Source organism: Neofelis nebulosa, chromosome 16 (genome assembly GCF_028018385.1).
Source record: "Neofelis nebulosa isolate mNeoNeb1 chromosome 16, mNeoNeb1.pri, whole genome shotgun sequence".
NCBI classification, from domain to species: Eukaryota; Metazoa; Chordata; class Mammalia; order Carnivora; family Felidae; genus Neofelis; species Neofelis nebulosa.
The window spans coordinates 49,625,619-49,642,516 of record NC_080797.1 but is presented as its reverse complement, the minus strand read 5'-3'; the positions used below and the strand labels follow the sequence as shown (position 1 = coordinate 49,642,516).

Sequence of the window (16,898 nt, the reverse complement as noted above, 5' to 3'; positions counted from 1 at the left end):
AGATGAAATGTGGTACCTTTTACTCTAGGATACATCAAACACCATTTCACCACCAATACTCTGTGTATGACTATTAATTACATTTGAAACCATTCGTGCTAACATAATGAACCCCTTATGTGGGGTCAGTCATTTATTGTCCATGTGGTAAGTAGGGAAGTTAAGACTAGAATAACCAGAAAAGTTCATGGGAGGAGTCTACTTGTAACCTAGATGTCTTGAGTTGTGATTTGTATTCTAATCTTTAACATGGGAGTTGTGATCATACATTGCACTTGTGAAAGCAGTTGCCAAAACAACTACTTTGTTAAATTGCAATGAAATCTTGGCATCTTATTTACTGTTGAACTCCTGTTCTCTGGCTTAGGACCCCTCGATATGTTGGTCACACAGGGCAGTCTAGTCATGGACCTATGATGAATGATGAATAATCCTTTCCCAGTAGTGGCCCCAAGGGCCTGTGAGAACAGATGTGCACAACATCATCACATCTGGAATGTCAGCATATCCTGGCTTGCCAACATTAGTGCAGGCGTTTCTCTACTTTGCTGGTACCTTTCCTTTCTCTTGCTCAATTCACTTCTGAACTGGGGTAGCAGATCCTTTTTTTTTTTTTTAAGTTTTATATATTTAAGTAATCTCTAAACCTAACTTGGGCCTTGAATTCAATGACCCTGAGATCAAGAGTCGTGTGCTCTTCCAACGGAGCCAACCAGGGGCCCCAATGGAGTAGCAAATCCTTTAAAAATGGCCCAACCCTAAAATCCAAACCCCACGGCCAAATGGATGAATATGGAACAAACATGGCACACTGTCACATTAGATAATCTTGACTCATAAAAGACTTCCAGAGTCTGGGTCCCTTTGCTTTGTACCATGTCTGTGGGTATGGGATCATGGTTATCTTGGGAACCATCCTAAAGGATTGAGAGGTACAGGCAGGGTCCTCATATTCTCTCACCTTCCTACAGTGAACCAATCTCTGTTAGTCAGAACCAACATAGTGCATACTGACATAGTGAAATATGCCAGTGGCCACATCCGGTAACCAAATAAAGCTAATGTCTTCAGCCTGTGCTTATACAGAACGAACAGGGGAGGAGCTCTCCCCCACAGCACCAGGCTCAAGTTCAGTTTAGCGAGCTAGTTCAGAAAACGGGCAAGGAAGTTCTCCAGTGGCTGCTTTCATCCCACCTGGATTCATTTCTTAGTTATTGTGGACATCATTATTGTCATGAGCTCTCACCTAGAAGGGCTTATGTCTTGAAGAGAATTGTTTAACGATGAGTTTTGTTCTTGCTACTTGGCCTCCCTGGTGGCTGGAAATCCGATCAACAGGCTCTCATCAAGATCCAGATCCTGGACCGAACCTAATTGATGCAAAGGGAAGGCTGTGTCACAGTCTCCTGAATAGCTATGGTGTGATTAGACACTATCAGCTCAGAGGAACACCCCACCTCCCCCATACCTCCTCTTTCCCTCAAGCTTCGTTGCCCCTCGACAATGGTATACAAAAGACAGAGCACGTGTTCCCCTAGGCTCCCCAGGATCTGCAGGCTTACCAGCTGTCACAGCATGTCTTTAATGGGTTTGTGAAACCCAAGAACCTGACCCATTTCTCCTCTGGGGAAAGAGTGTAACACAGGATGCCAAGCTGGGAAGCAGAATTCGGGAAGCTCACCTGTATGAGCCTGGCTCTCTGTGCCATCCGAGGCACATTGTTTGGTTCTTCCAATTCCCAGGGTCTCAAATCTAAAATAAATGCACAGAAGTCAGCAGAGGGATATTGTGACGTTGTTTTCTGCTCACTTATAACCTCCTTCCTAACTTATTTAGTTTTAGCCCCCTTTTCTACCTACCTCCATCCCATTCCTCCCAATCCTGGCCCTAGATGTTTAGGTTCTGGGATCCTACTCAAAGGGGATCGACTCCAAAGGGTGTTTCTCAGGTTGTCATAATCAGTTGATAAGCAAACATATTTTGAGTAAGCATGATGCCCAAAGTCCTGTACTTACTACAGACTTGTGGATTATGGAGGAATCCATGCCCTCGAGGAGCTTCTAAACTAGGCTGGAGAGCAGATCATGAGAATAATACAAGGCAGGATGGGAATGATACCACCTGGGATCCAAAGTGGGGCTTCAGAAGCATACAGAAACATAATCCCTTTACAGTGTTTTATGACATTGCTTCCATAATTTCATGTGTGCAAACACATTTTTCAGGTTAAGTTTATCGCTTTCATCAGCTTCACCAGAGAGGTAAAGGGCCTGTCATACAGTCAGGCTTTATGAAACAGCACCCATTATAACTTGGGTAGTCACTCAAGGTTTCACGGAGCAGGTGAGACTTGAACTAAATCTTAGAAAATGCTGTGCAGAGAATAGCAGGCTGGGTGGCAGCCCTGAGGGGAGGGAGTCCCAGGAAGACTATTCCATCAAAAGCCCGTGCCCTTAAGCTACCTCACCTCTCTCCCTCAGACTCAGTGAAAGATAAATCTGTAAAGTGGTGACAGCTGCTGCTTCCCAGAGTTTTGTGAAGGACCATGAACTTATTTTTTATTTTTATTTTTTGGCTCACTGTGTATCCTCATACCTCAGTACAATGCTTGACTCATAATCGTAGTGGACACTAATCAGTATTTGATGAACGTGTGAGTTAACTGAAATCGTAAAAGTAAGGGGGCTTTGCAAATAGCAGAACATTGCTTCCGCAAAAGATCTTTGTTGCTAAGAATGTATATTTTGTGCTTTGAAAACGGCCTGCACTAAGTGTCCTTTCCCCTTGAAACTGACCCTTTCTCCCATAATGGGACGCAGAGGGCCTGCTCATCTGATGGAGTGTCTCTGGGCCAACCCGATGAATGATAGCGGTGCCGACAACACCAACAAGATGTGCGGTTGCCTGAGAGCGAGGAGGTGACCTCACTCTCTAAGGGCTTGGCCTCTTAACCCCAGCCCCTGCTGACACACACACACCTGCAACTCTCTCTCCCCAAGACTGGGATGGGAGAATGCAGGAGCTCCTTTGCTGTCCTCATCTGCACTGGCCGGGGTGGAAGGAAGGACAAGGGAGGGGGCTCTACTGGGATTCCTTCCAGCACAATAAGCAGGACCACTGATTGTATCCTCTCTGTGAGTTCTCAGGACAGTAGAAATGGTCCAATGCTCCTTTGCTGGATGCTTTTTGTATCCCCAGCCTCCTACCAACAGCATCCTAGTAATGCCCATGTTAAGAGAGAACATATTCGGGGCGCCTGGGTGGCTCGGTTGGTTGGGCGTCCAACTTCGGCTCAGGTCATGATCTTGCGCTTCGTGAGTTCGAGCCCCGCATCGGGCTCTGTGCCGACGGCTCGGAGCCTGGATCCTGCTTCGGATTCTGTGCCTCCTTCTCTCTCTGTCCCTCCCCTGCTCATGCTCTGTTTCTCTGTCTCTTAAAAATAAATAAACATTAAAAAAAATTTTTTTTAAAAAAGAGAGAACATATTCTATCTTCTTTTACTGTTTTTTCCCTCCTGTGTACCATCCAACAGACAGGATAATTACCATGAGGATCATCATCATTACCATGATACTCCAAGGAAGCTGGGTTGGTTGGGAGTGGGAAAGATTTTTGTTTTAAGTTTATTTATTTATTTTGAGAGAGAGAGAGAGAGAGAGAGAGAGCGAGCACAGCGGAGGGGCAGAGAAGGGGGAGAGATAATCTCAAGCAAGCTCCACATTGTCAGCGCAGAGCCTGACTCGGGGCTCAAGCTCACGAACCATAAGATCATGACCTGAGCCAAAATCAAGAGTTGGATGCTTAAACGACTGAGCACCCAGCAGTGGGAAAGATTTTTTTAAAGGTATTGGTTGAAGGTGACAAGAGTTCTCAGAACAAGTTAGAAAAGACGAGGTGATTTCTCCATATGCAGAAGCAGCTCAGGGAAGCAATGTGTAAACTGATAGAATGAACTCCAAGGGAAGAATCAGGGGCCTGTGTTCCGGATCTGTCACTTAGAGACTTCCAGCATGCCATTTAATCTCTCTGAGCGTCCAGCTCCTCTCTCATAATTGGAGTAGTACCTGAACTGCCTCTCAGGATCATTGTGATAGTCAAAATTTATGATGATGCTTCCAGTGGTATAAAGTTGTACCTATTTGTTATTATTAACATATACATGAGCACACCCTTCCTGTGCAGAGCACTTACTATGTGCCAGGTGATTGTGCATTTATCTAATGGAATTCTCACAACAACCCTGTAGAATTGTATTGCTTTTCAGTTTGTACAGATGAGGTTTCAGAGGATCAGAAGAAATGTGTTAGAGCCTACATTTAGGTCCAGATCTGTTTCCATTCTCCACCAGTGCATGCTTCTTTCCTCCTGTGTGCTGTTGTTTTGTCCCTCAAACGCTACTGCTCCTCTGGCCTTTGCCATCTGTCACAGTCCAGGCCCACCCTCTTACCTGAAACTTTCTTGCTGTAACATCTTGCTGACTTATTTTGTTTTCTTCTCCTCTTGGCCCTGCTATATGCTTGGCCGCCCTGACCTCTAAGAGCAGCGTGTACGAACGCTGACTGAGTGCCTTTCTAAAGGCAGGCACGCTGCTCTTGGGAAGTGACAAAAGGAAAGGGCATTCCCCATTCCTGAGACAGGCTCTGAGACATGTCTGCCCATAAGAAAGCTGCCCCCGCCCCAGCCCTGAGAGTACAAGGAGCAGGAGTGTCTGTGTTTTATTATTAATTCCCTCAGCTGGAAATCACTAGGCGTACGTGTCCCAGGCAGAGTCTTTGGAGAAACAATGATGCTGTAGCCCTTGCTGTTGTCAGTTAAGAGCGGGGCAGCACTAGAGGGGAACACAGGTTCCTGGCAGGAACCTTGCTTCACCTTTCATTCCTTCAAGGCAGGGTTGTTAGTTCTCCTTCAGAGATGGGAAAAGGAGATAGAGGGACTGGCCTAACATGACTTTGTGAGTGGGGAGGGGAATCAAAATCTTAGCTTCTGTCATCAGTCCCCGTGTGTCTTTAGGGACTGGGCACCTTTAAGTTGTTGCTAATGCTGGTCTGGTGTTGGCTCTGGGCTTGGCACTGCCAAGGCATGACTGCACAGTTCAGGCCCTTGGAGGGCTGACACTCGGAGCACCCTACCCCCACTACCAGTGCCTGGCTCTCCAGATCCATCCTGACCCTACTTGATGGGGAGAGAGGGTGGTACAGGGCAGCTCCCCATTCCTGGGTCCTACCTGACAAGCCGATTCCCAGCAACCCCGTCCCAAGGTAGGCCTCTTCTTGGGGAGATACATTTATAGATGTCTCCCATTCTCCCAGCACCAGAAATCTACCCAACAATTAGGCAAGAGATAAATCAAAGCCAAACTTGGCTGATGACATTCAGGAGCCAGTAGTGACCCTTGCCACACATATAAATCCCAGCCGGCTGGCCAAGGGCCTTTGTCTGGTCAGAAGAGCTCGGGATTATCTGGCCCTCTTTGCTGATGTATGGAGTCACCGGCTGTCGGAGTGTTTACTAACGGTTATCACCTCAATGCTTTGGCCATTATCAGAGGCAGGGCCGCCTGCCGGGGCCGGGGCTCGCACCCTCTCTATTACCACCTGTCATTGGTAGAGAGTGTGTGCTGACGCTGCCCAGTCCTGACCGCCTAGGAAAGATAGTTTCTGACGGCTGATCAAAGAGGAGAAGCAAGGCCTGATAAAAAGTGTGTGTTGTGCGTACTTTTAACTTTAGGAAACATTGGCATTTGCATTTTTTCCCCATCTTCCTGGTGCTGGCAGGAACCAAGCCCAATAAATGCAGTGGATTCAGTTACCTAATCACTGGGAAAATGGTATGTGCTTAAAGCAACAGAGCATGATGATAATCTCCTTCCAAGAGAGAGTAGATGAAATAAGCTTTCACAGAAGACTTGCTGTATAATAGAGTAGAATAACTTAAATTTCGACTTTGAAGTGATCGTGCATGTAAAGTCTAATCTCAGCACTGAACAGAGCACCCTGTACTTTTTGGAATTGGAGAGCAGCTTCAGATTAAGGAAAGATTTTTGCTGAAGATTCTGTCACCCAACTGGCATCCCCCAAGTGGTACCCCAGTTGTACATATGTCCTTGGGCAGCCAGGAGACTATATGCAGTAGAGTAGAATGAATTCTGGATTGAGGCATCAGGTGATCTAAGTCCTTGAACCAAGTGTGTCACAAACTTGCTGTTGGATCTTGGGCCATTACTTCTCTGATTCTCAAATGTCAAATGAGGAGATTGTGCATAAGTTATAGAATATAGTGGTTTAGAAAGCTTTAACAAAATTTTTAAGCTATGTAACCCCTCTTTAAAATGAACTATGGTGGGGGGTGCATGGGGGGCTCAGTCAGTTGAGCATCTGACTTTGGCTCAGGTCATAATCTCGCAGTTCATGGGTTTGAGCCCCACGTCATGCTCTTTGCTGTCAGCCTGTCAACACAGAGCCTGCTTCAGATCCTCTGTCCCCCTCTCCCCTCCTCCTCCCCCACTCATGGACTCTCTCTCTCTCAAAAATAAACATTAAAAAAAAATGAACTGTTAAGGGAAGCCCTATTATGTGAAAGAAAAGTAGAGGTGTTGTGGTTGAACTTGGCAAGGAGGTTCTCTGCCCTTGACCTGTCTCTGAAGCAGTCCCTGAAGACTTCAGAGGACCCCTGTAGCCCCTAAGGAAACATTTTTTCAAAAACTTTTAATGTTTTTATTTATTTTTGAGAAAGAGAGAGAGAGACAGAACACGAGTGGGGGAGGCAGAGAGAGAGGGAAACACAGAATCTGAAAACAGGCTCCAGGCTCTGAGCTGTCAGCACAGAGCTGGACGCAGAGCTCAAACTCAAGAACCACAAGATCATGACTTGAGCCAAAGTCGACTCTTAACTAACTGAGCCACCCAGGGGTCCCCCTAAGGGAACATTTCAAAAACCACTAGCCCAGTGATGTGAAGGTCTTTTTCTGAATGTCTCCACTCTCTGATCCACTGGCATGAGCTGCCTCATTCTGCCCTACACATGTTTCATGGTGTTCTCTCCTCCATCCAGCTTGTAGAGGAGCTGAAATGGGCCCTGGGTGGGGAGGGGAGCTGGTGGTGGGCAGCCAGAAGAACAGTCCGCTCTCTGAAAGCACGAACTCAATGTCAGATGTCCCATGTGTGCCACAGGTACCTTTGACCGGAGCGTGACCCTGCTAGAGGTGTGTGGGAGCTGGCCCGAGGGCTTCGGGCTACGGCACATGTCCTCCATGGAGCATACAGAGGAAGGCCTGCGGGAGCGGCTCGCCGATGCCATGGCAGAGTCGCCAAGCCGGGACGTTGTGGGATCTGGAACAGGTAAAGGTGGCCTCACACTTCCAGCCTGACTTGGGCGTGACTGGCACATGTTGGTGTAGACCTTCTCTGGCAAGAGAGGGTATGTGTTTGTTTTAACCATGTGTTTCTTTAGTTAGCACTCTGATTGCCATTGTTTTTGAAGTTTCTGGTATCAGGAAAGCCTTGTGTAAAGGAGTTCCCAGTGGAACTGACCCCTCCTACATGGAAGAGTACCTAAAACATGCTGTCATGAACACAACTGTATTGTATGTGTGGCTCCCCGAAGGACATCTTCTCCAGGGGAAGGGACAACCATGGAGTCCCCAAGTTTTCAGCAGCCCTAAGACACTGAGTGTGAAGGCAGGACACCTTCTGTCATGCCTGAGGCTTCATAGATTAGCAAGTATCAGGGGGGCCTGCTGACCTGGAGAGAGCAAACATGAAGTAGGCAAGGCTGGTTTAAGCTCCCAGACTGCTTCTTCTTATGCTGCCTTTGCCCTCGCACTCTTGCCTGTGAGAGGGCCCAGGAGCTGGGGCCCAGGGCAGCTTCTCACACCAAAAACAGTCAGAAGAGCATCTTTCGAAGATGGGTGAGCCCTGTCCCAGCAGCAGGCATACACGTGCACACACCCACACATGTGTGCACGCACACACGTATACAACATGCAGTTAGGAAAGACCACAATTCTTGCATCTCCACACAATTACAATACAGCCTGCCTCTCCTTTTTTCTAAAGCGCCTCCTCATTCTAGATATCAGTGCTGCTAATGCCTGCTCCGGCCCACGTTTAGGCCCAAGAGAAAGACTGCACAACAGGCCTCTTCCCCACTCCCTGAGGTCAACAGGAACTTCCTACTGGGTCACACAGATCCTGGCTGTGGGCCCTCCTGCTCTTGCTTGCCCGAGGCCTCTCAAGACTGTTACTCTTGACCGCCAACGTTTCCGCCCCTGCTCCACATGCCTACCTGGAAAGAGGATCCCAGCCAGGAGAAACTTACAACCGTGGGACAGGAATCAGAGTCAAAGCATTTTTGGCAGGTGTTGAAATGCCTGACGTCATCACACTTCTTCTCATTTCCATGCGGCTCCTCCCTCTCCCTCAGATAGTTGGCAGTTGAGCCTTTCCCTCTCTTCTTCCCTCCCATTCAGTTCTCCTGCTCCTGCATGGAGAGGAGAGAGACCAAAGCACTCCCATCTCCACCTGCACAGCACCAGCTCTGGGCCTGCCCACAGTGCTTGTGCACTGACTGGCAAATGCACAGAGTGGAGGCACGAAGGGGAAAGAAGGTCTTTGTCTGGAGATAGAGAAGTACCTTACCAAGCTGTAGGAGACAGCTGTCTCTGAGGGCCAGCCCCCTTCCACATCCACTTTTTCCCTGGAAAGAGAGGAGGTGTGGATCTCGGAAGTGGCAACAAGCCATGTCCCATTCCGTTGCGCACATGCATGCACACACGTGTGCACACCAGCACTCCACCCCGACATCCAGCCCTCCGGTTTGTGGATAGCAGCCCGTTGTGCCATTGTTCTACCTGCATCTGGAGGTGAGGCACGGCTGTGCCATCTGCGGGGGCTCCGACCCCTTTTTCCTTGGAAGCCGGTGAAAGGGAGGAGCGCTTTTCCCTTTCTGAACCTCCTTGTAGCACCACCTTCCCTCCTGCCAGCCCCTGCTATGTAAACCAGGGCCTGGCGTCACCAGACTCACTCCCTGGGAGCCACCCTTGCAGGGAGAAGCTCCAGGACAGCCCTCCTCAGACACTGCTTGGGGCCCCTCAGCACCAGCCAGCCAGCAGTTCTAAAGGTGCGTTCGGCCAGAGCTGGGGAACTTCAGCCTGGCACAAACAGTAACCTGAACAAAACTGGCAGCAATTCATCTGCTAGACAGCTGAGGCATTCAGGAGAGTCTTTGTAGCCTTAAGCAGGTTTGTGAAATAAAAAAAAAAAAAAAAAAAAAAAAAGGAAGAAAAGAAACGAGAGAGGAAATTAAAACTGCATGACCCACCAGTCAGAAAATAGGAGATGCCCTTTTTGGGCAGAGGGATTTCATTTTCCTCCCCAAACCATCACCAAAAGGGATTCATTTGGTTTTCTTTGATCATATTAAATGTATCAGTTTTTTTTTAATCTGCCTCTATTTTAATGGTCAATAAGCAAAGCAGATATTATGGAAATTAGTTTGTTTCCCCCTGCCTTTGCCGAGAATCACTTTTCACATTTTGCAACTCCAGATGAAGTATCAGCTTGGTGGTTGAGCCCAGGGCCTTGGAAGGGCAGCCCAGCACACCCAGAAAGAGCCTAGGAAATACGGTGTGACCGGGGAGAATTTCCAACAAGCCACCCTTTGCCATAGCAGCCTTTCCCTCTCTCTTTTCCCACAATCTTGCTTCTCTCAGTGGCTCATCGGATATACAGATAAGGTGACATTAAGTATTTGCCTGTGTTTGGTACTCTGAGGCACCCGAGATGATCAGTCCTGTAAAGCCTTCCAGCAGGCACTTTGTATAGTATAGCAACCACGACCGATGGCCTCTTTATCAAGGTATGAATGGAACATGCCCTGTGACCCCCAGCACCGAAACCCATCCTATAGCATGCCTATTATACAGGCTTAGCTAGTGACCTGCTGGGAATTGTTTCACAACCAGTCCTCCAAAGGGAAGCAGGAAAGCCCCGCTTTGTAGCATTTGAACATTTCTGTAGTATAAAAACTCACATTATGGCCAATTTCACACTATCAACATGGTGTCAGTAGGCTAGCTGAATTCCTAAACGTGTAACAGTCAGCTGGCTCCAGCACCCCACTGGCAAGCTGTACCGTGGGCAAATTAATTGTCCCCAAAAGTAAAGCAAAACCTTTTAAAGCCTTCCTGTTCAAAGAGTGGTCTTCGAACCATCTATACCTGGGGAGCTGGTTAGAAATGCGTAGACTCAGGCCCCACCCAGCCCTGCTGAGTCAACACCTGCATTTTAAACAAGAGCTCTATGCATGTTTGAGAAGGTCTGTTTTAAAACATGGATAACCTATGAGGCAGGTGTTAGTTCTGTCCTCCATGAGGTCTGCTGACCAATTAGTCTAATTAGGTCAGACGTGTGATCTGCAAATCCGCCCTAAAATAACTGGCTGAGTTGCTGTCTTGCAATATCATCACACCCCTTGTCCCTATAACCCTTCCATTGTCCCCATTCAGCAAAACTCCAAATCAAGGTCAGTCCAACTCCGCTTTTACCCTTACGTTGCTGAAGAAGAATCACAGATTGTTCAGATTAGCACCTCTACAAATTTCTGGCTCCTACTCTCCAGTGAGCCATGGGAGGCCTTCTCTGTTTTTCTAGTGCTCCTCCTCTTATTCTCAGTTGGTGCTCATCTTTTGGTGCTCCTCCTCTTATTCTCAGTTGGTGCTCAGCAGAAACCAGCACCTAGAACAGTGTCTGGCACACAGTAGACATGCAGTAACTATTTACCGAATGAATGAATTCTACATTCAACCTAGATGTGAGCAGTTCTGCTGCTGTGGCTTCTGTTCCGGTTTCATTCTCCTGACAGCTCCACAGATTTCTGGTTCCTCTAAGAGTTTGTTCTATTTTTTATATTTTCCCTCCATTTTTACTGTTTATTTCATACAGTGCATATGATCAGTCCATCATTTTTTTATGTTTATTATTTTTGAGAGAGAGAGAGAGAGCGAACATGAGTAGGGGAGGGGCAGAGAGAGAGGGAGACATAGAATCTGAAGCAGGAGCCAGGCTCTGAGCTGTCAGCATAGAGCCCGATGCGGGGCTTGAACTCACAAAGTGCAAGATCATGACCTGAGCTGAAGTTGGATGTTCAACCAACTGAGCCACCCTGGTGCTCCTCAGTCCGTCTTTTTTTTTTTTTTTAATGTTTATTTATTTTTGAGAGAGAGACAGAGCATGAGCTGGGGAGGGGCAGAGAGAGAGAGAGGGAGACACAGAATCTGAAGCAGGCTCCAGGCTCTGAGCTATCAGAACAGAGCCCAACGCAGGACTCAAACCCATGAGCCATGAGATCATGACCTGAGCTGAAGTCGGATGCTCAATCAACTGAGCCACCCAGGTGCCCGCCTCAGTCCATCATTTTGAAATCAGTCTCTTTCCTTCTGCATGGATAGTATTTCAAACTCCCCCATTCTCCTCAACTCTCTTAGCCCCACCATCTTGTCTCTCACTCTCAGTGAGAAAATGGTGGTCATTGTTCAAGAAATCTCTTGACTTAAAAAAAAAAAAAAGAAAAAAAGGAAAGGAAGGGAGGGAGGGAAGAATCTCTTGCTTTCATGCACCCAGACCCTAACCATACTGTGACCACCTCATGCTCCCCCTGCCTGCAGAATTGCCCAACCACAACAGCTATTCTCCCCACAGTCACCACTGGTCACCACTTTACCTCAACACTGGCCTGTGAGCCTGGCCCTGCGATCTTGAGAGGCTTTCCTGTGGCTCCTGTTCTACCACACTCTCCCAGTTTTACTTCTGCCTCTGACTACTTCTCAGTCCCCTTTCTGGGTTTTCCTTCTCTGTTGGCCTTAAGTGTATTTCTCAAGGCACTATCTTGGCCCTCTTCCCTCTCCCTCACTCAGTACAAGGCAGTCTCCTCTGCTTCTGGGGCCTCAGATGCTATCCACAAACTGACTGTCTCCAAATAATCTCCAAGTTGGCTTTCTCTCTTGAACTCCAGAACCATTTATCCAGCCACCTACTGACATTTCCACATGTCCAATTCCTGAACTCCTCTCCCCCAACCCTGTCCTTCTCCAGGACCACCCCATATCACTGCATACAAAGCCCTTCATGACCAGCCACTGCCCTCTCTCCAGACCCCTCTCCTGTTGCTCTGCGCAAGCTCCAGCCAAGCTGGACTCCCTGGAGGGTCCCCAAGCACACATGCTCTCTCTGCCTGCCAGGCCCTTGCACATACTTCTCCTCCTGCCCGGAATGCTGTCTCCCGCATCCCCTTCTCTCTCTATCACCCCCCCTCAAAATAACCTAATTCCTGCTTAGCAGACATTCCTTTCAATATTGCCTCTTCTAGAAAAATAGAATTTTTAAAATAAGCAAAACATGTACGTACTCCAATTGTTTTGAGTCTAGGTAGATATAACTTAATACCAAAAAAATCTTAATAAACACCTGGATACATATTAAGTGAATTTTCTCTTTAGACTTTAACTCTTTCCATCTTTAGCTAAACCTTGTCTTTCTTCTTTGCTCTCTCCCACGTCCAATAGCAAAAGCCCCAGGCCTCATTCACAAGTCCTGATCAGCTTGACACGTCTCTGTTTGCAGGCAGCCTCCTTTTGCTGCTGTTGACCCTCAAGAGCTCACTAAGTCAGCTCTCAAGGTCAAGAGGGACTGTCCCTTCCCCCTGACTGTGGCTTCCTGCAGTCCTGGGAACACTGTTTCACTCTCCTATACTATCACAGCACTAAAGGTAGGAAGAGGCTCCATCTCTTTCTGTCTACCGTGTCTTCAGTGAATTCTGTTCTAGTCCAGAAACAGTTACTCTAGAGGATCACACTGTGGGCTCAGTCTTTGCCGCTTACCTTCTGTACATACATTTACTTCCTTACCAAACATGCAAAGCTTTCACAAAACAATATTATAAGCAATGCATTCTAGTACTTTCTATTTTCTTTTGTTTTTTTTAAGAATGTGGTCATGACCTACTAAACGGACTTCACAATACATCAATGAATTTCCATCTATAGCTTGGAAACCAATGCACTAGTATATTCTGCCAAATCCTCTGAGTTCTCCTATATGTATATTAATTACTCAGCAGAAAAGGCTCTAGGATTATTTTCAGCAAACGCTCTTCCAAAGATTTGTTAGAAATTACTTTTACTTATTTAAAGGGCTTTGCCTTTTTTTCCTTCTTACATGAAAAGCACATTTTGAACATTGTACACAGTTGTTGTTGTTGTTTTTAACTTTTATTTATTTTTGAGACAGAGAGAGACAGAGCATGAACAGGGGAGGGGCAGAGAGAGAGGGAGACACAGAATCTGAAACGGGCTCCAGGCTCTGAGCTGTCAGCACAGAGTCCGACACGGGGCTCGAACTCACGGACCGTGAGATCATGACCTGAGCCGAAGTCGGACGCTTAACCGACTGAGCCACCCAGGCGCCCCTGTACACAGGTTTTCAATGGTCAGAAGAAAGTTTCAGTAAGTTAATCAACAAATACCTGATGATCACCTATGTTTTACAAAAGAGGAACTAAGAGCACTGTGTATGTGTGTGTGTGTGTGTGTGTGTTTGTGTGTGTACACATGTGTGCACATGTGCACCCTCATGCTAATAACCATCTTTCATTTCAGGACTATAGAAATTAATGTAAATAATTAATGTTAGCCATTGTTAATGGAGTTGACCGGTTATGTACCCCACAACAAATAACCCAGAGCATTGGCCCTTCTATCCTTCCTCTAGGATTAGCTTTTCCAATGGGTCTTGAAACTCCTGCTCGCCCCACTGCTGACAGCTGAGAACATTTTCATGCTAAGGCTGCATTTCCAGTAGGGGCCCTATTAGCCCTGTCCCATCTCAGGGTGCCACATGATCAGGGTGCCATCGACAGACCACAATTGTGGGCATGGGGCAGTGAATTACTTCTGTTATCTTTTAGACGCTCCTACTCTCAGGCAAGTACTTTCATCCAGGTAACTTAGCCAGTTGCTTAGGTCCTTTCCTTTGCTTTACCTAATTGGGCCCTGGAATTTTTCTCCCGTTACAGTACATTTACAAAATGCTTCTTGTGTCTCTCTCAACGACCTCCTCGGTGGGCCTGCACCTTCTTCCATGGTTGCAGTGGACAGGCAGGCTCTCTATAACACCTGCTGGTTTCTCCACACTAGGCTGGGCACTGTGGGGAAGAGGTAAGGCATGGTTCCTACCCTCAGAGAGGTGAAAGCTCCAGAGGAGGCAAAGTGAACTGTGGGGGTGTTCCTCTCTGGCTCCTATCCACACCTGCCCACTGGGGCCCACCTTGCAGAGCTGGACCAAACAGAAGTCTAGACTGGTCCCCTGCCCACAGGCTGTGGTCTTTCTAGGATGTGAAGAGCAGGATGAACAGATGCCATGACTGTTGAGGGTGGGGAGAAAAGAGTAAGTCCCCAGAGACACAGGAGCACCCAGACATAGAGCCTAGTGCCATCGGCAGGCCACGAGCACTCTTGCTGAGGGTGGCAGGAAGCAGCCATTGGGACTGGGGGTGGCGGGTGGCTCCGGCAGTGGTGGCATTGTTGGTATTGCTATCTGTGCCTCAGTTCGGTGGCAGATTGCCTGTCCCTAGCTATTTTCCACTGGTAGGAAAGGCCAAATCTGAGAGTCCAACTACTGCCATTGGGAATAATTTTTTTTTCTTTTCAGTGGCGTTTAGAAACCCTCATCAAGGAATGGGGGAAGCCTGTGACCTTGGGCAAGTTTCTTTCCCATTCTTCTCTAGTCCCATGGGCGAGGGAAACCAGTAAATGCGGTAAATGTTTGCCCTCCATGTGTGTCGGGTCCTGGCCGCTGGACTGCTGTACTGAGCACTTTGTGTATGGCGTCTCACTTCCTCCTCTCAACAGTTAACAGCCACACCTCCCCAATGGCCTCGGTGTTCCAGACTCTATGCTAGCCACATAAATCACCAACACCACCAGGTGGACGTTCGTCTCTCCAACTCTCAAGAGAGGAAAGATTAAAGATTTGAAGTCAGATCATAACTAAAAGATACAGGCTCAAAATGAGACGTCAAGGAAGTGCTGGAAGCCCAGCCTCTATGAAGTAGTGCAGTTAGCTGAGCTGAGTTTTCTTCACTCTGGTGTTAGAATAGTTATTTCATTAAGGGTCTTTCCCATGGACAATAGCATTCTCAGGGGCAATCATGTTTATGGTGTTCTTGGTGTTCAGACCAAACCTCCTTACAGGGGTTTCCTGGACAGAGGACATTTTCCGAGGGTGGAGGGAGGGCCTCTGAGACCGGGTGGTGGTGCTGCAGTCCTGGCCAGATGTGCCTACACCCTTGCCTGCAGTTGAAGGTTGGGTTGGATCTCCCACACCTGTGGGTCCTACCTGTGACTCTCTGTCTGGGATTTCACACACAAGTAGTGGTTCCAAACCCACCCCCACCCGCAACTGTGAATGTTTATTTCTACCCCAGGTAAAGATAATGGGGGCCCTTTAGTGACCCATCAGCCCGACTGGGCGCGCTTCTGTTCTCCATGGGTAACAATATTGGGCAAGGGCCTATGGTACTGGTTATTTTAGTCATGGTTAGAGAAGTGGAAATAAGGTTGCACATGTGTATGCAAATGATAAAAGTTGTTCATGAGAAAGATTTGTGAAATTGGAATCTACACAAAACAGAAGTAACTTTGTATAAACTTGACTCAGGAGATCTAGAGAAACAGGTCTGTTGAAATTGTTTCCATTGTATGCCATGCATTCACCTCGTCCACAAAGTAAGCAAGGCTGAGGTTTAGAAGCATCAGCTGCAACCTCACAAGAAGTGAATTAAGGCCCAGGAACATTAAATAATGAGACTGTGCTCACACTGCCCAAGAATTCAAAGAGACAGAGAGAGGGAGGGAGGGAGGGAGGGAGGGAGGGAGGAGAGGGGAGGGGAGGGAAAGGGAGGGGAGAAGAGAGGAGAGGAGAGGAGAGGAGAGGAGAGGAGAGGAGAGGAGAGGAGAGGAGAGGAAAGGAGAGGAGAGGAGAGGAGAGGAGAACAGGGAAGGGAAAGAAAAAAAAAAAAAGAGATAACTAGGAGGAATTTAAGATCCCATCAGTCTCACTTGGTCAGAGGGTATTTCAGTGACCCCCGACCCTTTACTCAGAATAAGAGGGGATCCCCAGAAGAGGAAGGGGTCTCTCACCTTCAGGGCCTGCTCTTCCTCTCTCCCTGTTTGCAAAGTGCCCAGGGCCCACATTCCAGCCTCGGCTCCTTTCTGTGAGATTTCAAGTCTTACCGTACTTCCTCACCTTCCTTTCCAACCTGATCTCCCCCTTGCTTGCTCACAGTAACCCCTTATTCGTATTTCTTCACCACCACCACCTTCGTGCAAACAAGCTCACCTGTCAAAACCATCCCATCGTCTGCCACACATGTGCTGCTCACTCAGCTGTTAGAGTACCCTCCACCCTCCCTCTCTGCCCAGTCACTTTTTAATTTTTTTCCAACGTTTTTTTTTATTTTATTTTTGGGACAGAGAGAGACAGAGCATGAACGGGGGAGGGGCAGAGAGAGAGGGAGACACAGAATCGGAAACAGGCTCCAGGCTCCGAGCCATCAGCCCAGAGCCTGACGCGGGGCTCGAACTCACGGACCGCGAGATCGTGACCTGGCTGAAGTCGGACGCTTAACCGACTGCGCCACCCAGGCGCCCTGCCCAGTCGCTTTTTTAGACCAAACTCCGATCTCACCCCTCTGTGAAGCCCTCCCTAACTATGCAGCCAAATGCCCTTTCTCCTCTGAACTTCTGGACCACCTACTCACTGGACACTTGGCCCTGGACAAGTAGTGTATGTTGCCTTTCCCTTTAACTAGCAGTGTCTGATTTCCTTCTATGTGCCACTGGGGGA

General features: G+C 47.8%; 1 protein-coding gene across 1 annotated transcript in view; it reads left to right on the top strand.

The window, feature by feature from the left end:
- The window catches only part of BCAS3 (BCAS3 microtubule associated cell migration factor), a 619,018-nt gene that overhangs the window by 587,027 nt on the left and 15,093 nt on the right, over nt 1-16,898 (top strand). The window contains exon 26 of the mRNA XM_058702849.1: nt 7,170-7,337. Coding sequence (XP_058558832.1) covers nt 7,170-7,337 — 168 coding nt within the window. The remainder of the gene's footprint in view (nt 1-7,169; nt 7,338-16,898) is intronic.